The 23,507-nt window shown below is 44.3% G+C and overlaps 1 protein-coding gene across 2 annotated transcripts in view; it reads right to left on the bottom strand.

Moving 5' to 3' along the window:
- The window catches only part of MYO16 (myosin XVI), a 2,357,781-nt gene that overhangs the window by 1,921,194 nt on the left and 413,080 nt on the right, over positions 1-23,507 (bottom strand). For both annotated transcript variants that reach the window (XM_085622905.1, XM_085622906.1), the window contains exon 3: positions 20,732-20,802. In XM_085622905.1, coding sequence (XP_085479031.1) covers positions 20,732-20,802 — 71 coding nt within the window. The remainder of the gene's footprint in view (positions 1-20,731; positions 20,803-23,507) is intronic.

Here is a 23,507-nt window from a genome sequence, read left to right as displayed (position 1 = left end):
GATGAGTCCACCAAGTTAAAGAGGCGGCCATTTGTGGAGTCACTTTAATATTGTCTTCGAAGGATCCATTTACCTGAACCCACTGCATGGTCAAGGCTTCCTGAAGAGGACGCACGTGTAGACGTCAATGTGGAACCAGAAGAATGCAAGAGGACATCATGCCTAGCAGAGATTTGTACAGGCGTACCGAAAGAGACTTTTATCTTTGAATGCGGTTTGCTAAAGTCAGGTGTTTTCATCGTCTTTCCTCCGTTGGATAGGCCCTCTTCAGAAGTGTATCCAGGATAGCTCCCAGGAACATTAGACGTCAAGAAGGCTGTAGGACTGATTTCTCAGGGTTTAGTGTGAGACTCAACTTGCTGAGAACCGCAAACAGGCTTTGGAAGACTTTGTCGCGGCATTGAGAGAAGTAGCTTTGACAAGCCAGTCATTGAGATTTGGGAAAACTTGGTGGTGATGTTGTCTGAGATATGCAGCTACTTTGTAAAAATGTGTGGGGCCGATCTGAGCCCCAAAGGTCCAACTTTTAATTGATAATGCCTGCCGGCCACAGTGAACCTTAAAAATTGTTTGTGCTTCTTGTGAGTAGGTATATGGAAATAGGCATCTTGAAGGTCCAATGATACCATGTAATCACCTCCATTGAGAAGCTGAAAGACTTCTTGAATGGTGACCATGCCAAATGACTGTTTCTTGAGGAATTTGTTTAAATTTTGTAAATCTAAAATTGGCCTCCACTTGTTTTATTTTTACACACTAAAAAGAAGCAGGAATAGAAGCCTTTGCCTCTCTGATGAAAAGGGACACGCTTTATTGCTATAGGGAAATGGCTGGCAGGCTTTCTTTTCTCTTGCCCTACACCTGCTCAAAAATTGTAATGCTTTTATTGGATATTGAACTGTGACTTTTCAAATTGTTTTATACTATTATTGTACAATTTTTCGCTGAGTGTGTTATACTCAGCTGTTGGGGGGCATTACTTGTTTTTTGGGATAATCCTTCTCTGCACTTGCACTTTTTGACCTCGGGACTCCTCTCTTGAAGGTCAGCTATTTGCATCGTAACTTCTGGTCTATTAACAGTCTAGCTCTCGCGTTGTGGCTTCCCGGACCTTTATTTAAATGGTCCGGGAGTGGACACGCAGCGGCTGGTAGGCTTACTTTTCTCTTGCCCTACACCTGTTTAAAAATTGTATTGCTTTTATTAGATATTGAACTGTGACTTTTTAAATTGTTTAAAAGTATTATTGTACCATTTTTCGCTGAGTGTGTTATACTCAGCTGTTGGGGGTATTACTTGTTTTTGAGATAATCCTTCTCTGCACTTGCACTTTTCGACCTCGTAACTCCTCCCTGAAGGTCAACTATTTGCATCATCATTTCCGCTCTTTTAGCGGTCTAGCTCTCGCATCACGGCTTCCCAGACCTCTATTTAAATGCCCGGGAGCAGATGTGCAGCGGCTGGTTGGCTTTCCTTTCTCTTGCCCTACACCTGTTTAAAAATTGTATTGCTTTTATTGGATATTGAACTGTGACTTTTTAAATTGTTTTAAAGTATTATTTTACCACCACCGACCTCCAGGCAGCGGACTTGCCGAAGACTTGACAAAAAATGGCGCCATGAACAGACTCCGGACAACCACGCAGCCCTAAAGAGCGCCATCCGCAAGCACCACCAACTCATCCGAGCCACAAAGAGGACCTCCTTCAAGAAACGCATCGACAACAATGCACACAACAGCAAAGAACTCTTCAACATCGTCAAGGAACTCTCCAACCCCAGCTCCTGCTCCAACGACATTCCGCAGTCGCAAGACCTATGCGACTCCTGAGCCACGTTCTTTTGTTACAAGATTGCAGACATCCAAGACAGCTTCAATGTCCAGACCCTCCCTACAGCCGCTGACCCCACAGACTCACCACCCCCTAGCCTCACCAACCACCTGCTCTCATGGCCCACGTCAACGACAAAGACACCATCAAGACCATGAACACCATTCACTCCGGCTCACCATCCGACCTCTGCCCTCACCACATCTTCAACAAAGCAAACCACATAATCACTCCCCAACTCCGGAAGATCATTCACGGGTCCTTCGAGACCGCCACCTTCCCGGAAAGTTGGAAGCACGCCGATATCAACGCCCTACTCAAGAATTCCACAGCGGACCCAAAAGACCTCAAGAACTTCCGGCCCATCTTAGTGCTTCCATTCCCGGCAAAAGTCATCAAAAAGATTGTCAACAGGCAACTGACCCAATTCCTTGAGGAGAACCACATCCTGGAGCCGTCCCAATCTGGATTCCGCAGCAATCACAGCACCGAAACAGCCCTCTTCGCTGCCACAGCCGACATCAGGACCCTACTGGACAACTGCAAAACCGCGGCCCTCATCCTCCTGGACCTCTCAGCCGCCTTCGATGCCATCTGCCACCACACCCTACGCACACGCCTACACGGCGCAGGAGTATGCAACAAACCCAGGGACTGGAACACTTCCTTCCTCACCGACAGAACCCAGAGGGTTCGCCTCCCCCTTTCCGTTCTGAAGCCACCAAGATCATCTGCGGCGTGCCCCAAGGATCATCCCTACCCTTTTCAACGTCTACATGGCACCGCTCGCCAACATCGTCCGCTCACACAACCTCAACATCGTTTCCTACGCCGACGACACTCAGCTGATCCTCTCACTCACCAGGAACCCCGCCACTGCCAAGACCAACCTCCACGAAGGAATGAAGATTGTCGCCTACTGGGTGCAGAACAGCCGCCTGAAACTTAACTCAGACAAGACAAAGGTCCTTATCCTCGGCTCTACCCCCTCCGTCTGGGACGACTCTTGGTGGCCACCCGCCCTGGAAGCCGAATGCACACCCACCAACCATGCACGCAACCTGGAATTGATCCTGGACTCATCGCTCTCAATGACCCAGCAAGTCAACGCCGTCTCCTCCTCCTGCTTCAACACCCTCCGCATGCTCCACAAGATCTACAGATGGATCCCCCGGAACCAGAAGGACAGTCACCCAGGCCCTCGTCAGCAGCAGACTGGACTACGGCAATGCCCTCTATGCGGGAACCACGGCAAAGCTCCAGAAAAGACTCCAATGCATACAGAACGCCTCCGCTTGCCTCGTCCTCGACATACCCCGCCACACCCACATCACCATCCACCTGAAAGACCTACACTGACTCCCAGTCAACAAGAGGATCACTTTCAAGCTCCTCACCCACGCTCACAAAGCACTCCACAACACCGGACCAGCATACCTCAACAAACGTCTCACCTTCTACATCCCGAACCGCCAGCTTCGCTCCGCCGCCCTCGCCCTCGCCACCGTCCTGCGCATCCACATGAGCTCCTCCGGCGACAGATCCTTCTCCTACCTCGCCGCCAAGACATGGAACAGCCTACCCACACAGCTGCGACAGACCCAGGACCTACTGACCTTCAGGAGACTTCTCAACACCTGGCTCTTTGAGCAGTAGCTGCACTCCCCCCTTCAGCACCTTGAGACCCTCACGGGTGACCAGTGCGCTCTACAAATGTTTGATTGATTGATTTGTTTGATTTTTCGCTGAGTGTGTTATACTCAGCTGTTGGGGGGCATTACTTGTTTTTTGGGATAATCCTTCTCTGCACTTGCACTTTTCGACCTCTGGACTCCTCCCTTGAAGGTCAACTATTTGCTTCATCACTTCCGCTCTATAAGCAGTCTAGCTCTCGCGTCGCGGCTTCCTGGACCTCTATTTAAATGGCCCGGGAGCAGACGCGCAGCGGGCGCGCCGGCAGGGGCGCCAAAGGCAAGCCCGTCTGCGCCCGTCCATGCCCAGCCTGGACCAGGGGCCCCAACCCCAGGCCAATTTATTATGGCAAGGTTAAGGTATTCATCCAGTCATTTAAATGATTTAAACTGTCCCTCCTTTCCTAACTGTGCTAAGATTGCATTAGACACTGCCCCTTTTGAATGCTAGCACTGTAGGCTTCCTTCTATGGCCACTGCTAATTATATTTGTCAAGACGGAGTTTGCCCTTAAGGGACGACCCGGGATTTTTGAATCATGCTATTTAGCCAGGAAAAACTTCTCTCTTGGGTATACCTCAATCACACCAAGATTTCCCTTTTTGACAGCATCAATTGTCGTTAGCTTCCAAGGCATAAGGCGGATGTCTTTGGTCTTTTATTTAACAACCAACCAGATGCGGTTTTCTTAACGGAAACCTGGCTCCATTACAGTTCAGGGCCTGATGTGGCTGTGGCACTCCCCTCTAATTATTCCATCTTCAGGAAGGATAGGAAATTAAGAATGTGGGGTGGCATTGCTATTATTCACAAAAGCTCTATAGATCACAACTATGTTGACTTACCTGCTAATAACTGTGAAGCTTTGGTATTTAAACTCACACTTACATCTAAGTTCACACTGTCTGGTAGATTCATTTATTGCCCTCCGGGCCCATATGGACCTTGGGCAGCATCCTTTCCAGATTTGATAACATCTCATGTTCTGAATTTCGCTAATTTTACCATTCTGGGTGACCTGAATCTTCATAATTTGATGATTCTGCATGCGCCAACAGCGCAGGGTTCATTGCTGATCTTGAAGCAATGAATATCCATCTTTGCAATTCAGGTCCTACCCATGTTGCAGGCCACTTGCTTGATCCAATCTTTTCTTCTCTGTTAGATTTGGTTTTCCCTACTGCTCTTCCTTTGTGCTGGTCTGACCATTTTTTGGTGTTATGTCTGCTTAAGATCACTACCTGCACCTTAGCAATTACGGCCGGACCTAAACATAAAGTCAGACATTGAGCCAAACTCAATGTCAGTGCCTTAAATAATTTTTTAGATGATTCCAGACCATTTATAAAAAAGCTTGCTACCTCTGACTTGGGTTCCATTAAAAAATGGATCTCTGATGCAGTAGATACCTGCTTTCCTCTTTCCCATAAACATTTAGGCAACCATTGGTTGCCTGCCCCCTGGTTTACACAGAATCTCAAGATTGAGAAATCTAAGTGTAAAAATCTGAAAAGGCAATTGCAGGAAATATTGTAAGACAGATGTTAAGATAGCCTATAAAAAGGCTCTAAAGAAATATAATTTTCTTTGTAAATCAGCTTGCGCTGAGTTTGTTTCTCTTGAAATTTCCCAAGCTCAGCATTGTCCAAAACCCCTTTTTAAAGTAGTCAATGAACTATCTGGCTCTAATACTCTGACTACTCCTTGTGACTCACTGCTACGCAATGTGAGAATCTTGCTTGCTTTTTTGGAAGAAAGTTGAGAAAATGTATTCTACTCTAACTTATGACAACCAGCTTGGTTCTCCACAGACCTCCAATACAGTACCCATTATTGAGAGTACGGAAGTCTCTCGGATTCGGGATAGTTTAAAATACAATATTAGGGTGGAAGTTTGGCCCCTGTTAGAACCGAGTACTTTTAACAGCCTCTTGGCTAGCATTAAATCAGGCTCTCCCAGAGACCTTCTTCCCATTTCCATGCTGAAACAGCTTGAGGCACCAACACTCTGGCTGATCATGGATCTTTTTAATGCCTCCTGGCAGGAAGGCTTTGATGCTCCTGACTGGAAGCATGCCATGGTGCTCCCGCTCTTAAAGAAGCCTAATACTGATCCTTCTATGCCATCTAATTTTCATCCTATTTCTCTGCTTTCGGGTTTTTCTAAGCTTCTTGAAAAACATGTCAACCTTCAGTTGACTTCTTTGGTTGAGTCTTTGAGTTTCCTTCATCCTTCTCAGTCTGGTTTTAGAGCAGGTTTATCCACTGAATCTACATTACTTGGGGTTACTGAAATGTTGAGACGGAATTTGGACCATGGTGATACGGTGGCTCTCATCCTACTTGATCTTAGTGCCGCTTTCTACACAGTGTCTCACATGGTTTTGTTGAAAGCCTTGCATTCTTTAGGCCTTGGAGGCTCAGCCTTACAATGGTTTAGCTCTTTCCTGGCTGATCGAACTTTTCAGGTTTTCTCTACCTCGGCTAGTTCTAGTATCCATCGATCTCCTTATGGAGTTCCTCAGGGCTCTTTGCTGAGTCCACCATTGTTTAATATCTCTGTGAGCCCGTTGGCATATATAGCCGAAGAGGCTGGGCTGTCCCTTTTTTCCTATACGGATGACACACAGATAATCTTTTCCCTTACTTCATCTAGGGGATCTGATTCATCTGCTCTCCAAAATTGCATCTTGGATGCAGAACAACTTGAACAGACTAAATGGAGGTAAAACTGAGGTTAGCATTTTAGTAAAAGAACAAGACCTCTGGGGACCGTAATATTGGTCCCCCGAAATGGGCTTGGTACCCCGACCAGTATTATCATTGACGACCATCTGTCAATGAAGCAACAAATCACTAAGGTGGCCGTACCTTGCTTTACCATTCTGAGATAGCTGAGAAACATTTTGTGGATGTTACCCCCCTCTGTTCAACATACTGTAGCTCAAGCCCTAATTAAATCTAGAGTTGACTACGGTAACGTTTCATATTTACGCTCTAATAAAGTTACAATACGTAGGTTGCAGATGGTGCAAAATGCAGCTGCCAGACTGCTGTGTCAGGTACCCAGGATGGCATCAGCCACCGACTCTCTTCGTAAACTACACTGGCTAGAAGTGGATAATAGTGTTAAATTTAAGGCCTTGAGCTTTATGTTTAAAATTAGATTCAGAACAACACTGCAATATTTGCAATCGTTAATCCAGTTGTACACTCCTTCTCGTGTTTTGCGTTCTGCTGGGCAGTCTAAGTTTGTTATCCCTAGAATCAAACTAACCAGAATGGGCGGTAGGTCCTTCTATTTCTTGGGCCCCACCCTGTGGAACTCTCTTCCTATTTCTATACGGGAGGAAACTGTCTTTAGTACTTTCTGTAGACAAGTTAAGACCTGGTTATTCAATCAGTAATTCTGTCCTACTTATTTTCTTCTCTCACTCCTACCTACCGGCGCGGGGAAACCCCTTAGGGTAGCTGCGCGCCTTATAAATTTAAATAACATAACATAACATTGGATCATTGCTGTTATTTCCAACTGGAACAGGCACATATGTCTATGAACCAGAAGTTGAGGAGGCGTTGGTGGAGGTGGCTGTATAAATTCTAGAGAATGGCCTAATTGAATTAGTTGTAGGACCCAGTAGTCTGTTGTATTTTGCTTCCAATTTTCGAAAAAATTGGATATTTTGCCTCCTACTTTAGGGGGAAGTGAAGAAGTTGTAACCGGCAGAAGTAATAGGTCATTGACGCCTTGCAGAATCTTTTTGTCTTCCAGCTTTCCCTCGAAAGGAAGACTTATTATAGGCAGTCACAGCTGCTGTCTCTGGGCAAACTGCCTCCTGTATTGCTGGGTAGCGGAAATCTAGGAAGGGTACCTATACTGCTGGTAACTTCCCCTGTATGATGGCTGGATTTTACCCCGTGCACCACGAAAAGGAGGTTGGTCCTTTTTAAATAAGGACTCAGATATGTTACTAAATACAAGGACGTAGGCCTGTTACCGTCTATGTCTAATGTGACATCACCACGAGGACTCACATCTCGAAGACGGGCAATGATTCAAGCGCTTTACATGAGCACCAGTTGCTGTCACACAAAGACACATTCATTTATATTTGTTAGGCATGGGGAGATTAAGTGATTTGCCCAGAATCACAGGATGTTGAACGTCATTGCCGAGACTCGAACCCAGTGCCCCATATTTGAGATCAACCATCCTAGCCATTAGGCCATATCTTCTCCCCAAGGTGAAGTTAAAACTATGACCACGTGTTTTAAAAAAATCCCCTGTTTCTAAGGCATCATCTTTTAAGCTTCTATTGTGTCTTTAGATGATTCCCTTTTCCACAGTCCTTTTGCTTAGAAAGGATGACAATTTTTTACTGCTTTTTCTTTGCAGAACGTACGTGTTAATGACTCCAGAATGAGAAGGAAACTGTCCAAATAAGAGCATTATCTGTAATTCATGTTTAGTTACTTGATGACTGCCAAAAATGTTGAATTGGCTCTGATTATATTGACCTTTCTTTAACCTTGCTGCTTATACAACACAAATTGCTGAAAGACATGTTCCGTTGCATTAATGGGCACATATTTTTAGCTCTGTTCTGTTTTTTATTCACTGTGAGGGAAGAAACCACTGCTCCATTTTGTGGACAACCCTACTCAGAAACAGATATTTAGAGGTAGGCTGTACTCTTCAGGCCAAATATAAAAAAATATACTTACTTATGTTGCTCAAGGTATCCCGTAAGCACGTTCAATCCAGAGGTCTGGGGATTTAAAAAACATTTCTCCTTTTTTTCTTTTTTTTTTTGCAGTTTTATATGGCGCAAACCTGACCTGAAGGTATTGGAGCACTTTACATGAGCACCAGTTAAGTTACAGAAGGACACATTCATTTTTGGTAGGCATGGGGAGATTAAATGATTTGCCCAGAATCACAGGATGCTAAGTCGACGCCGAGGATGGAGCCTGGTTCCCCAGCTCCAAAGTCAGCAGCTCTAGCCGTAAGGCCACATCCTCTCCCCATCCGCTCCTTACTTGCTATTTTCAAATGAGCTTGGGAAAGAATCTCCTTATCACGCATTCTATTATCTGGACTTGGGAACTTACATTAGAGAGGATTCTGAAATATTTTTCATGACAAATAGCTTCTGCTTTTATTTCCACAAATACCGGAAAAATTCAGAGCAAAAATAGTTTAAGGTTTTGTGCAGCAGCAAAGACATGAATGTAAAACAAATGTCATCGTAAGCTGTTGTACTTTACGTATATTATAACAATTGTCTTACTCGCTTTATCAGGGTGGGTTTGCTTGTTTTTTACTCCTCAATCAATCCATCAATAAAATACGGGTAAATTTGTATCTGTGAAATGAAACTTTGTTCTGCATACAAGGAGTGTGGCATGATCTTTATAAAGACAAGATTGCGTCTTGACACTCCCTAGGTTCAATAGAAAATCGAGGTTTTGTTGAAATGTCTTATTCAAAAAGTATTGCTCTCACATTTTTTTAGGTAGTAAATCAATTCTGAATAAAAATTGAGCACTTTGTTGAGTGATTTTTTGTTTTTTAAAGATAATTTCGAGTTAATTCGTTGCGAAAAAGCATTGCCAGTGTTGGCTCATCACAATCCCAATGACCGCTGCTTGCAGTACCCACGTTTTCATTTGTAAATGGGGTTACCAAAAATCCACTATACTGCAGACTTTTCTGCATACATAAGTGGGATTTAGATATTGAAAACGCTGATCATCCTTATTTTCAATATACTGAATTGGGAATTCAATCCTAAATCCAACATTTTGCAATCATACGCACTTTGTGAATGAATCACTAAGTGATTTTTCTCTACAAAAATTCTATCTTATAATTAAAACTCTATGCAGATGGGCTTGAAAATTAGCCTAGCACACTAATTGCCTACATCTGAGATCCAACTGCAACCTGCAAATGCAGTTTGGAACATGATTCAGTATTTTCAGCCTGCCTTTGCAGAATCCAAGCAATTGAGTTGCGATAATGACCACAATATCCTTTATAGCATTTCTAAACTTCACACTGTTCATACTGAGAATTATGTATACAATGCACTATAATGCATTACAATTACATTTCATCTTAATTGGCAGGCACAGCAGTGACAAAGTGAAAAACACGAATTAAACTCTACAGGAATCAACACCGGTTCTGATTTCTTCAGAGGGAAAAATGGCCCAAAAAACATTTTAAAAAAAACAATAAAAGGTTGAAGAAAAGTATCATTGGGTGAAAGTATGAGTATTTAAGGTTGTAATGCATGTGGCTTTCAAGGTCCAGTGACAAAGGGTACCTACCGTGTGTATAGACCTATAGCGACAAGAAGTGTATATACAGAAGTGGAATCCCATGTGGTGAAGTTATTTGGCCATGGGACACAGCCACATGTTAATTAGAAGGGGGGAGACAAAATGTAGCCCTTGGGGACACAGCATTTGAGCATCTTAAATATTGGGCAGTAGGGAGGAACGGTCACAGTTTGTTGCCAGCCTTTGAGGAAAGATTTTAACCAATTAAGATATTATCCTGAGATACCCAAGTCTGAAAATCTCTTAGCTAATATGCATTGCCGATGGTATTGAAGGCTGTAAAGAGATCTAATAAAACAACTTCCCCAATACCACCTATGTGCACCAATCGCTTAAATCATCCAGTACTGATACAACGACTTGTTTGGTACACTTACTGCGATGGAAGCCTGGTGGTTGTCAAAAATATAATCCGAATCTGTATAGCTGTCCAGTTAAAGGCAACTTTTCTGGTGCTTTTCCTATAAACGGGTGCACAGAAAAGGTTCATTATTGGGGGTCTGGATGACGTCCTCCAAATGGCTGAAGCTAATACCTTTCAGGTTATGTTGATAATAGACGTTTTTACATAGTAATTTTAATTGCATTCATAGGTTTACACCATTCACAATAAAATGGCTGCAGTTTACAAAAAGTGTAATTCACCAGCGCTCGTGCAAAACCATGTTAAATTATTATATCTGATCACCAAAGAATCACTGTTCAAATGCGTTTAACAAATGATGTACACAGTGAAAATACGTAAAAATATGATTTGGTATTCCTGAGATTTTTAAGCACTATTTTTGATCTTCTTTTGCGTTCCTTTTCAAACTGCTACAGCTTACCTAATGTGTACTGTTTCAACCATGCCACTTATTATGAGTCTTTTATTTCAGAAACATAGGTGTAATAACGTTACTCGTAGCTACTGTAGTGACCTGCTAGTCACTGTTCTAGTTGTTTTAACACCAGCTACTCCCCGAGGGCTGGTTTACACCCCACCCCACACCCATCCACCACAGGCGTCACTGGACATGTTGCCCAGCTAATAATGGGGCCGGGCGCACATTCCCTGGGCCAGTTCCACTAACTAATTATCTGTGTCTGTGTAGTCATTATACATGCATGGGGGCCTAGGGCCCTGCACCATTACATTGGCGATGAGCAGACTGAGCCCGCGTGTGCAGCCGCCTTGTTGTTGGTGGTGGAAGGGGAGTAAGTATTTCCCATGCCGTGGGCACCTCTGCTATATCCGAGGCGGATGGCCTCGGTGTCGGCGCACTGGGAGTGCCCCTAGATGCACAGAGGGCAGCAGTACACTCAAAGACTTTGATGAACCCTGTGTGCTTCACCCTCCCCCAATGCCGCTGTATTAATATGAAGACTTACCGGAAAGAGGGAGGCGGTTCTGCTACCCAGCTGACTGTGGCCGCAGAGAGCGCGGGCTGGGCCCGGCGAGAGGCCTGCATCTCTGAGGAAGCTGGTGATAAAAGGGAGCATGGCCAGCGAGGTGAGCCTGTTGTGGCAAAAAGAACAAATGGGTATCGCTGGCATTGTGTGGTGCCCCGCGTGGCCCAAGAAGGTGTTGAGAGGTGCCATAGCCTGCACCAGCTGGCGGAAGGAGCACGTCTCTTAGCGTGGAAAATAATAAATAATTAAATAACTGAAGTTGAGGACAAACATGTGCTGGGGCCCAATTTTCTTGTTTCCATTTATCTCCAAGAACCCACTCTGGTCGATTGCACCTTTTTACTTGCCCAATAGCGTGGAGGGAGCAAACACAATTATCAGAGAATACCTTCCGCAATTTGACATAATTAAGGACTCGAAACTCAATCTCTATTTCTCTCGGGATTTTATTATCAGAAAAAACATCTGCAGATATAGGCACCTTAGCACAAGGCACAACAGGTAAATGGGTACTAATACAAATGCCACTCTACGAAGAATCCGTATTCGACTAAATATAAACAAAAGTACTGCTTCTAAAAGCATGAGGTAGATAACTACCAAGCTAATGTCGATATTAGGAATCATTAAACCAAAGCATTTCTTTCCCTACTCTATGCTAGATGACATCCCTGCTTACCATTCCCTTAAGACCCAAGAAATCGTGAAAAGGTGTCAGAAGTGAACTTCCTAAGAAGTCTTCACTTAGAGAGCTTGATCTAAACGCTCCTTCTAGCTCCTCGCCTACCTCTTCTCTGCTCAACCCTCGGGGCGCTGTCCCTAATACAAAACCCCAAATCACCAAACACGTGCTCCGGCACACCTCCTCGACCAGGTCTTCTTCCAGTAATTTTCCATCCAGCTCTGTCCATCTTCCGTCGTCCATCAGCTTGGCCTTGAGTCCCAGACACCGTCCGTACTAGGAGTTGCGATTGGCACATTCCAATGCACTCCCATGTCTGGCTTCCCCCATAATTCAACTCTTAGACAAAGACCTTTTCTACTAACAAACCAACTGTCCTTGCACCTGCGGTGAGATCATGGGATGGAGAAATACTTTGCATCTTTTAACTTTACAATTTACTGCAGCCCAAAACCTCTACTAGATTCAATCAATCGCGGCCTACCGCATTGAGCTAACATAAGAAATACCAGGCCTTTCTCCTCAACGATATATGTGGATTCGAGCCTCTGCTAGGTTAAACACACTATTAAATCACATTCTAAACATTAGTGCATTTACTTTCATATACATGGATAAACGACATACATGAGTTAATTCAATCAGGTTACACGTTTAGCTCAATACATTGCATTAAACGGAAACTAATCGTTATGCATTTTACGGAATACATTCACAATATGTCTTATAACGCTTCTACATTGCGGTACAGCTGATATATTTCTTAATACTTTTCGCACAACACATCTAAATATACATTGATTATGTGCGGGTGCCAACTAACAGTGAATATGAGGCACCCCTACAGATTTCAAAACCTTTAGGCGCTACATCACATGCCCGCAGCATCAGAGAAGCTGCGAGGGCCTAGGGAAATTAAAACAGTACCACCTGGTGGTCGCTTGGCAGCACTGCAGCGAAGAAAAAAGAAAATGAAAAATGAAAGGGGCACTTAGAGAACAAACAATGCCAAGAAGAATGGCCCGTAACAGGTGTACTGCTGGCAGTGACGGAGGCGCTCTGTCCGCAGGGAACGGAGAGTGGCTCCCTGGGGTGCGTGTGAGTCAGGCTGCATAGAGGGGCAGAGTAACCCACACCCGCTCTAGCAAAAGGGCAGAAAGAGACACTGGAGGCCGAGGATGCAACTGCACCATTCACAGATTGTAGGAGGCACAGTGCCCTGCCAGGCCCTACAATAAAGGTTTGAAAGAGACCATGAAAAGAAAACGTATAGCAGCACAGAGTCAGTTGCAGGAATGTACAGTGGATAGGCGAAAGGGCAACTAACTAAACTCAAGAGATAGAACCCCAGAGGCTCTGCTTTGCCATGTGGGGGAGGAAGGACCACTTCACCGGTCAGCGAGTGAGCGCTGGGGGGAAACCTGACGACAAAGGCTGCCAGGGCTAGTGAGAATGCAGTGACTACTAGTGGCCATAGGCAGTCACTCCAGCAGTGAGGATAGCCCTGGGACACTGTGATTCTAGAGGGGAAGCAGAGAATGAACTGTGTGACTGAAGAAGAGGTCAGAGGAGAAGAGACTTGAGAAGAGGTTGGTGAAGCGGTGACCTGAAAAGAGGTCAGATAGCAGTGATCTGAGAGAAGGTCAGAAAGCAGGGAGACCTGAGAAGAGGTCGGAGATGCGGTGACCTGAGAAGATGTCGGAGAAGCGGCGACCTGAGAAGAGGTCGGTGAAGCGGCGACCTGAGAAGCGGTCGGAGAAGCGGTGACCTGAGAAGAGGTCTGACAAGAGGACCGAGGAGAGGTCCATGAAGAGGACCGAAGAGAGGTCTGACAAGATTAACCTAAAGTCAGAATAACCTAAAGTCAGAAGTAATGAATAATGAATGGAAGAAGGTCGCTACAATGGGTCTGGGGTAGGACAGGATCAGAGAGACTCGTGTGAAGTGCATGTCACACGGAGAGGCCTGGTCAGTGAAGACAAGTGTGAAGATGGGAGTAGACCGCGTCGTGAAGTGATGGAACAAGAAGGAGGATATTGAGTTGCATGATGCCACCGTGAAGAAATCTCAAGAAGAAGAGAGAATAAGAGAGGAGGGTGTGATCTGTCAACTTGCACACCGGACGGCAAAGTGCAAGAACATCTGGCATGGAGCACAGTACCTGGAGAACTCCGGTGGCACTTGGAGAAACTACCAAACTACCTATCCATGAGTCTTCGGAACACCTGGTGATTGCAGAGGTGAGAAGGCTGGACTATTCGTAACATCCACCTTTGGGGTCGCACGGGAGACTGAACGATGAGATTACTCGGACGTCCTGAAGAAGAGGATCCTACCAATCCGCACCAGACCGTCGTGACCCAGGGGCAAAGGCCTCAGGGACAACGGTGACATTGGGTCACACCACGAGAGATAAGTCTACAGCCGCGCTTCTGCAGGTCCCAGGAAGATCTCGGGCCCGATTCACAGAACTAACTTAAGACAAAATCCTCAACTTACTACCATTTTGGTATTCACAGAAGGCACTTACTCATTTTGGTATTCACAGAAGGCACTTACTCATTTCGGTATTCACAGAAGTTAGGAGTCCTAACTTTAGGACTCCTAAATGCCTTCTGTGAATACCGAAAGTCTCAAAATTAGGATTTTTCCCAGTTTAGTAGTAGTATAGTTAGGACTCCTAACTTTAGGACTCCTAAAGGCCTTCTGTGAATACCGAAAGCCTTAAAATTAGTATTTTTCTCAGTTTAGTAGTTGTAAAGTTAGGAGTCCTAACCTTAGGACTCCTAAACTGAGAAAAATCCTAATTTTAAGGCTTTCGGTATTCACAGAAGGCATTTAGGAGTCCTAAAGTTAGGAGTCCTAAATTTAGGACTACTAAATTGAGAAAAATCCTAATTTTAAGACTTTCGGTATTCACAGAAGGCATTTAGGAGTCCTAACGTTAGGAGTCCTAACTATACTACTACTAAACTGAGAAAAATCCTAATTTTAAGACTTTCGGTATTCACAGAAGGCATTTAGGAGTCCTAAAGTTAGGACTCCTAACTTCTGTGAATACCGAAATGAGTAAGTGCCTTCTGTGAATACCAAAATGAGGAAGTGCCTTCTGTGAATACCAAAATGGTAGTAAGTTTAGGATTTTGTCTTAAGTTAGTTCTGTGAATCGGGCCCATAGTGCCAAGTGGCAGGAGTAAACAACTACCCTTCAGATGGAGCTATAGCCATGAAGGTGAGACTCATAGTGCTTCCTTCACACACCTAGTGGGTGGCGTTGGAGCGACAAGGCAAGGCACAACTAGTCCAGTGGAAGCCTGGTGAAGAGGGCCTCCGGGACATCCTGTGAGAGGGGAACACCTGCGAGAGGGGCATCCTTGTGAGAGGGATGACTTGCAACGACTCCACCATTTCGTAGAGAGAAGCAATGCTGCCTGTGTGGAAATGCCAAGACAACCAGGACTGATTGGTGAAAAGTAACATCGATCAGATCCATCATCACTCAGCCTGCTCCGTCACTAAGAGAGCTATGTCTAGAAAGACATAGGTGTCACCTTCCATGCCCAAAGTCGAAAGAGGACCAGACCCGCAGGGCACCAACAAACTGTGCCAAATAGAACTGGTGGTCCCAGTTGCTGTCGTAATATCGTCTTTGCTTTGCAGGCAGCTAAAGAGACAGCGTAAGTTTCCGTTATCTTTTCTTTTTTTTTTCCTTTATTCTCTCTCACAGGTTGGACTTTATTGTTTCCAGTTTGAATAACATTTGGAAGGGATGTAGTGAACTGCTGGTCACTGTTCTAGTTGTTTTAACACCAGCCACTCCCCGAGGGCTGTCTTACACCCCACCCCACACCCATCCTCCACAGGCGTCACTGGACATGTGACCCTGCTAATAAAAGGGGCCAGGCGCACGTGCCGTGGGCCCGTTCCACTAACAAATTATTGGTGTCTGTGTAGTCATATGCATGCATGAGGGCCTAGGGCCCTTTACCATTACAGCTAAATTGTAACATCTAAGCATAAAATATGGTTGTATGATCCTCATCCCCCCTCAATTTCCCCCCAGAATACTGTAGATTTTTATACCGCCCTTTGAGTTCCTTGTTGAATTTTAAGTTATTGATCATACTACAAAGTTAAATCCATCTATACAATCCCCATCTTATTTCAGATGAGTACATGATATCCAAATAAGCTTCTCCTTTAATGTGATATTTGTACACAGAATATAAAGAAAATGAATAATCCATTTTTACTTTGGCAAACTAAGTAGTAGCGCCAACTATAACTCTACTAAAACATTGCTGGGTCGTGATTTTTATTTGATGGCAATTTCTGGTGCAAATGATAGTTTCTTGCTGGCCAGACTGCGTTTTAACCTTCTTTAATTAGTAGTTGCCTTCCCCAGATGAAACAATTGGCGTACACTTTTTCCAAAGTGCCCTTACGATGATATATTGAAGGAAAGCACTATGCACTTTACCCTATTATGTTATGTATATTTTCAACCTCAAAAGCGGTTCTTGAGACCAATTCTCCGTTCATCCATGATCAGATGTCATAGAGACATGCTGTTTTATTTGCGAAAACTGTGTAAGTTGGAGCTCTGGGTACCAGTTGTAAATTTAACTCACTGTGCAAGCAGGATCTGAAACCTCTATGGAGCTGTGTGATGAATGTTCCTGCTGTTATGAACTTTTGTGACCCTATGAATTGGATTTTATCCAGTTTTAATTATGTTTTTACTAATTCTATGTAGGTTTATAGAAGTATATATAATCTTTATTTAGATATAACACAGATATCTTTAAAAGAGATTACAAAGTCAATATTAAAAGAAAAAAGAAAACAGCTATTTTAAAATACAAAGAGAAAAGGAGAAGACGAGCAGCGGCTCAATTACCATGTTTGAAGTAGAAATTTTCCACATCTTTGATCAATAATTCAAGACTTAATAACAAACGTTTAAAAAACTGTTCAGACTTTTTTGATGCACTAGTTATAAAAATACAGCATACGTATTAAAAACTGAGCAGTATCCTAAAAAATAGAGTTTAGTGTATTGGCATTTCCAAGTACAGAGCATAATAATCATTCCTATACATCATCCCTAAAATTTTTGTTAGCTAGACTCTTTTTTGCATAGAGTACGGTATGCACGCTGAATAAAATTAGTTAAACCCAGATTTAGGGCTGTATTTTCGGGGTTCAGGGTCGTGATGATGGCTTGCCTACAAGTCCGAACGCCCAGCCTGTTCCACTCAGCTTTGAGTTTACACCTACGTGTGAGGTTGAAAGCTGGGCAGAGACAAGCCACATGTAACAGAGTTTCAGCTGTCTTGCCACACCCTCTGCAGATTGTATTTTCTGTCGCGCGTCGCCAGGGGGGGCAGATCTTGCAGGAAATGCCAATCGCCCATTCTAATTGCCATAAAACTGCGTTTTAAATATAATGAGTATGTACAGGACAAGTAAGTTGCAGGGGCTACACGTCTATATGAATTTACAAGGGCCCAAGCATGACTGCGTTTAGTAAAAAGTGCTTTATCCCTTATTAGAGAACTCAATCTCACACATTTTTTGATTCCAGATTTAAATGCTGCCCGACTAGGGTTGAGGGCCCATAGCTCACTCACCGACATTTGGTGAGTATAGTCTTTAAAAAGACAACCAAACGTACCTCCAGGGTTTTTTTGGGTGATTTCCAGCCAAACTAAGGATTCTAATGTGCCTGGGTCCGCTTGCCTCAATTTATGACAGAGATTTAAATATGCGCCCATGTTAGAAACATCATAATTCAGTATTTCCAGTTCTAATCTTACCTGGGCGGGGGGTGCAGAGTTTGGCAAGTGGAGTACCTTTTTGTAGATTTTAGTCGTATGTTGATTTAGGGCAGTGTTCAGCTTGCCCCTAAATATCTCTATGCCGTATGATAGAGTGGGGCCAATTTTTGCTCTCAGAACTTCTAAGAGTGGTAAAAGAGTTGGGCCAGAGATGTTTTTCGAGAGCTTTGCTAATGCAACCGCAAGGGTCATAGCTTTAACTGCAATCTCATTACGGTGTTTAATAAGATTATCCCTAGAGTCCAAATGGACACCTAGGTACTTATACGAGTGTCCTACAGAAAGGCTTATGTTATTGTAAGACCATCCTCCTGTAGTAAGCCGTTTCCGACCAAATGGGACGACTTGAGTTTTCTTTAGATTTACCTCTAGTTGGTTCATGGTTGTATAGATGTACAATTTGTCAAGGAGTCTTTGAAGGCCGACCCTGGTGAGGCTAAAGAGGACTAGGTCATCGGCGTATAAAAGATTACTTAAGGCCGAGCCTCCTACCTTTAGGGGGTGGCTGTTAATTCCGTCCAATGTAGATGACAGATCCGCTATAAACAGATTAAAGAGCATGGGGGCCAGCACACATCCCTGCTTCACGCCTCTTGACGTCAAGATTTTCCGGGAGATGCGTGCCGGGCCCCAGCCTAACCCTGACCCAAGTTCTGGAGTGAAGTTGTATAATTGCCTCCAATAGTTTATCGGGGATCCCCCATTTCCTCAGCTTTGCCCATAAAGCAGCCCTCGGAATCCTGTCAAACGCTGCTTTAAAGTCGACAAAACAGCAAAACACAGTTCTAGGTGTGCTTTGTCGACGATGGTTGACAGTGCTAGTAAATTGGTCGATGTCCCAGAGTTAGCAATAAAACCTGTTTGATTAATTGGTATCAGTTTATGGTCCTTTGCCCATAGCCTCAGCTCCTCCAACAGGAGACCTGCGTAATGCTTCGCCTCAATATCCAGCAGTGCGATAAGTCTATAATTATTGGGAGAGGCACGGGAACCTGATTTATAAATGGGTTGGATTATTGCACCCCGCCATGAATCTGGGATTGTTGCAGTTCTCAGAGCAAAGTTAAAAAGATTTGTCAATGGACCTGACCAGAGTGCCACATCAGATTTTAACAAGTTCTGTGGCAGGCCGTTTGGGCCCGGGGCTCCATCTAATCTTGCTCTTGACACAGCAGTAGCAACCCTTTCTTGTGACATCTGAAGATCCTCATTGTCGGTGTCTGAGAGCTCCATCAAGATGCTCTGCTTATTATAGTCTGTTGCTTTCACTCTTGCGGGGCTGCCTCCTATAGCACCTAGACATTCTGGGGAGCTAAGATGATCGGTAAGAAAGGCAACCCAATCAGATTCTTGAATGTTGGAAGATCCAAAGCTCAATGGGCTTGAATTGAACTGATTGATTAGGGCCCAGAATTTTCGTGAGTTTCGGCTCTTACTCTCGCACACTAATTTACACCAGAATTGAATATCATGTATCCGTTTGTCCTATGTAGGTTTATGATTGTATTGTATTGTGCTTTTATGGCTTGAAATCAGCTGAGTTAAGATCATTGACAGACTGACTGAATAATTCCTTTTAATCATCTCACAGTCCAGCATGCATGCCAAGTTCTTATTAGTAAGCCACAAGCATGCCAGAACCTGCCATGTCCGGATCCGGTGGGGTGGAAAGATGGTGGTAGGGTGGTGTTGTGGTCCTACAGCTAATAGCTGATGGTAGACCCCTACCTCTTCTCCTTCTCAGGGTCTTGGATATTCCTGTGAATGCTCCACCAGACAGTTGCACATGTTTTGGAGGAAAAGTGGATTCCACAAATATTTTCTCAGCACTGGTGAGGATTGGGCTGTTCCCGTTGCATGTTGAGGCACACTGGTAATTTTGAGGATTATGTTCTCTGGGATGCGTGCACACCCCATGACAAAGAAGGAAACTCGTGGATTCCCTTGGCGATACCACATGCATGCATGATAGAAAAGGTGATTCCCTCTTGTCTAATGTGCATGCACTATGTTGGCAGAAGAATTCCCCAAATTTAATTTTTGTTGCAATGTGCATGAGCATTCAAGGGTAGGGAATTCTTAGAATTAACAATGCATCCTGAGTCCCATGGGCCCTGGGGAATCACTGGCAGATGTAACATTTATCCGCGATTTCTAGCATGGGGTCCTGAGACTCCCAAAACCTTGGTGAATCCATGAGTTTCTTTATCATCAAGCGTCTCTGCACAGCCACCAGGAAAAACAGACATTTGCATGCTGATGTCTGGCACAGCCCCTCTCTCCTCCAGCCATGGACCAGCCAGACCTGTAATTAAGAGTGAATACTGCCAGAAGCCATGTCAGGGGATGAAGGGGTAGTGCTGACATAAAGGGCTGGGTGGCCCATCCCTCCGCATAAGTCTGTACATCTGCTCCATTATTCATGGACACAGCTTTAAACACCATTCCATACGCTGGCGAAAAGACCTGTACATGACTCAAATAGTGATGGTTACGTATCACAGTGTTACAAACCTATCAAATAACAAGAGCGTGAGTTTTCAGCCTCTTGGCAAATATTGTATACCGTTCAATCTGGTGAGCAGATCATCCCACACCTCAATGCCAACAGACGACAGCTTGGTAAATGTTTGCAGCCCAAGTTCTCTGAAAACGAAATTCAAAAGATCTTCTTACACGTTCGATGGCTGTTTAGAAACCTACATATTGTTTTTCTCTTATAGTCTTTAAAAGTGATCAGTTATCAAAATAATATTTCAATATAAAACATATACATTTCATCATTCACTGAGCAAACAAAGTTAGAGCAAATACAATTATGCACAAAGTTCGGCTGAGGCGCTCTTAAGCCTTCCTTATCGGAAGCAATTATTATAGCCATTTAGATATTTATAATTGAAGCAGATTTCTCCATAATCCCTACAACTCTTCTAATATTCTTCTTACCAGATGCAGCAGAGATCCTCCAGAGGAAATGAGAGTATTAAGGTCAGCACCATCTTTCATCAGCCGGAGTACTGAAATTTCAAAGAGAAAATGAATTAACAGAGCCAGAAAACATCTTTTCCTTCTGATAAAAAGAACGTTCGTGATTTTCATTAACATATTTAATACTAAGGAATCCTCTGAGGAGGCACTTTAGAAACTTTATAGTCAGGTCAGCATACATCACTGCATATTTCTATGTGGAAACCCTTCACTGTGGAACGTCTGAAGATTGCAGAAAAAAAATAAATGCCAACATTCTCTCTAGGAACAATGTTTCAATATAAAATGTTCAGCTCAGAAAAACCTAAACAATCCTTTGAGTTAGTCACAGTTTAATTGATGTTCATTTAACTCTCACTTACTGTTACCCCACAGGCTTTGAAGCTTTTATGAAGCTTAAGAGAGGAGTACATGAAGGCCCAGATGTACGTACCTCTCACGCAACGCACAGGGCATTTCTCTGGTGGGCCGCCAGGGTTGGGGGCCGATTTTATTACAGAGCCGTATTTGAAGCATATCTGCAATATTGGCCGCTGTAATGAAATCTGCCGAAATCGGAACTGGCAAACAGCTCGGCCGCACCCCCACCCCCCCCCCCCCCTCCCCCGGTGGCCTAGCACTTTGCCAGGGCCAGTTTTGGGTCCCAGTCCGGGCCTGATCAGGCTACTGAGCAGCACACAAACACCTTGGTGCAAGGGTGTTTGCATGAGTCTATATAGGTTTTGCACTGTAAGGGTTCCCTTCAAGTACAAAATACTATGCCTAGACAAGCTGTAAAACATTTCCCACCTTGTGTGTGTGCTGGTCTGTCCAGCACACATGAAATGTCGGAAAAAAATGGAGAGATAAAAGTATTTCTCCTTTTAACGCATGCTTTCAAGTAGTGTTATTTTTGGGCATAAGACTCTTTCTACTATTATTAATAGATAAGGTTTTGCATCAGATACCGTGGGGGGTTGCATGGGAATGCCCATGAACCACCCCTGGGATGCTCCTTTGAGGTAGAGTAATGCTGGGTTGGATGTGCTGGTTTGCATTACTTTTTCTTACAAACAGAAATACCAACTTGCATTGACTTGTATATCCCAAAAAGTATTTTGTGTGAGGTTTGCACTAACAAAAAAAATGTAAACCTGACACAAAAACTTTGGAAATCTAGGCCGAAGTATTTTTGGCTCTGAGGGAGAAACTTAAAAAAACAAATGACTAATCTAAAGGATGCCTAAATAGGGCAGTGCACGTTTTGAGGGCATAAAAAAAATAGTTTATGTTTATTATTCAGATGATTGCAATGCCTCTGTTCTTTAGTATGGCATTTTAGTTGGTTAGATAAATGATCAGTTCAAACCAATTAATAAAAATAGTTGAAAGCAGTGCCATTTACCTAAGCACCAAAAACTAATGCTACCAGGTTCGGATTGCGGAATCAAAAGCACCCTGGCAAAATGCACAAACTAGCCTCACTCCTGTCATCTCCTTGCACTATCTCCCTTTCCATCCAATCTCTCTCTTCTTCTCTCCACAGCATTGTTTCCCAAACAGTGAGTCCAAGCAAGAACTAAAAATGCCTTTAAATTCTGAGATTATCTTGTTACATTTGCGATGCTCCAAAGACAGAGGTCAACTCTCAGGCTATGTTTAGGAAAGAGCCCCTTTTTGCATGGTTAACCCCCACTTTTTGCCTGACATCTGATGCAAGTTGATGTGCCCTGAGTCCCTGCCAACCAGGTTCCCAGGGCCTGAGTTTTTCCCAAAAACTGTACTTTGTACCCACAAATGGCACATCCCTGGCCACAGATAGGCCCCTTGCAAAAGGTACCATGGATCCCCAGGGCACTGTGACCACTGCTGCAGCACCAATTGTGCCACCCTTAGAGGCCCTGCACCTTAACACCCACACCCTGCCATTGCAGGCTGTGTATTTTGGTGCACCGAAAAGTGAAGAGTCGACATGGCACACATTCCTGTGTGACATGCCTACAAACCAGGCCCAAGTAAGTCACCCCTCTCGCAGGGTGTACTAGCGCTCAGGTGAGGGTCCAGTGGCATGAGCCCTGTACTCCTACAGTGTCAAAGTCCATTCTTAGACATTGTAAGTGAAGTAAAGCCATAAAGAGTATATGGTCTGGGAGTTGGTCATTCCACAGCTTCATGATAGCTTCACTAAACAGTGGGAAGTTTGGCCGCAAACGTCTCAGCACACTGAACCCACACTGATGCCAGTGTTGGATTTAATGTAAAATGCACTCAGAGGAGATTTTAAAGATGCCAACTGAAAATCGACCAGCCCTGGTGTGGTTTCAGAATGGCTGCCTGCCATTTGCCACCACCAGACAGGTTTCTGGACCACTGGGTAGACAGCCTTCACTCTCTGGGTCCAGAAACAAAGCCCATCCTGGGCAGAGGTGTCATGCCTCCTCCCCCAAGATGGCCTGGGTCCACGAAGGAGAAGCTTCAAAGGCCTGCCATCTTTGGAGACTATCCCTGTCTTCTGCTGCCCCCAGCTGCTGGCTCCCACTGGTTCTTTCCCCCACTTTGGGTGGGAAAACCAAGCTAGGGAAAGAGGTGTGCCCACCTTTGCCAACCCCACCCCTCAGGTGGGGGAGGCAAGGTGAAGCACACATCTCAGTCCCCTCCATCTTGAAGATGAGGGGATCCAGCCAATTAGGGAGAGGCTAATGCTCCCCTTCCACTGAAGGGTGGCATAATAGGGTGTATACCCACCTCAAGGAAG

This window comes from Triturus cristatus, chromosome 8 (genome assembly GCF_964204655.1).
Source record: "Triturus cristatus chromosome 8, aTriCri1.1, whole genome shotgun sequence".
In the NCBI taxonomy this organism is placed as follows: domain Eukaryota; kingdom Metazoa; phylum Chordata; class Amphibia; order Caudata; family Salamandridae; genus Triturus; species Triturus cristatus.
The sequence above is the reverse complement of the archived record's forward strand: the minus strand, read 5'-3'. Positions and strand labels throughout refer to the sequence as shown.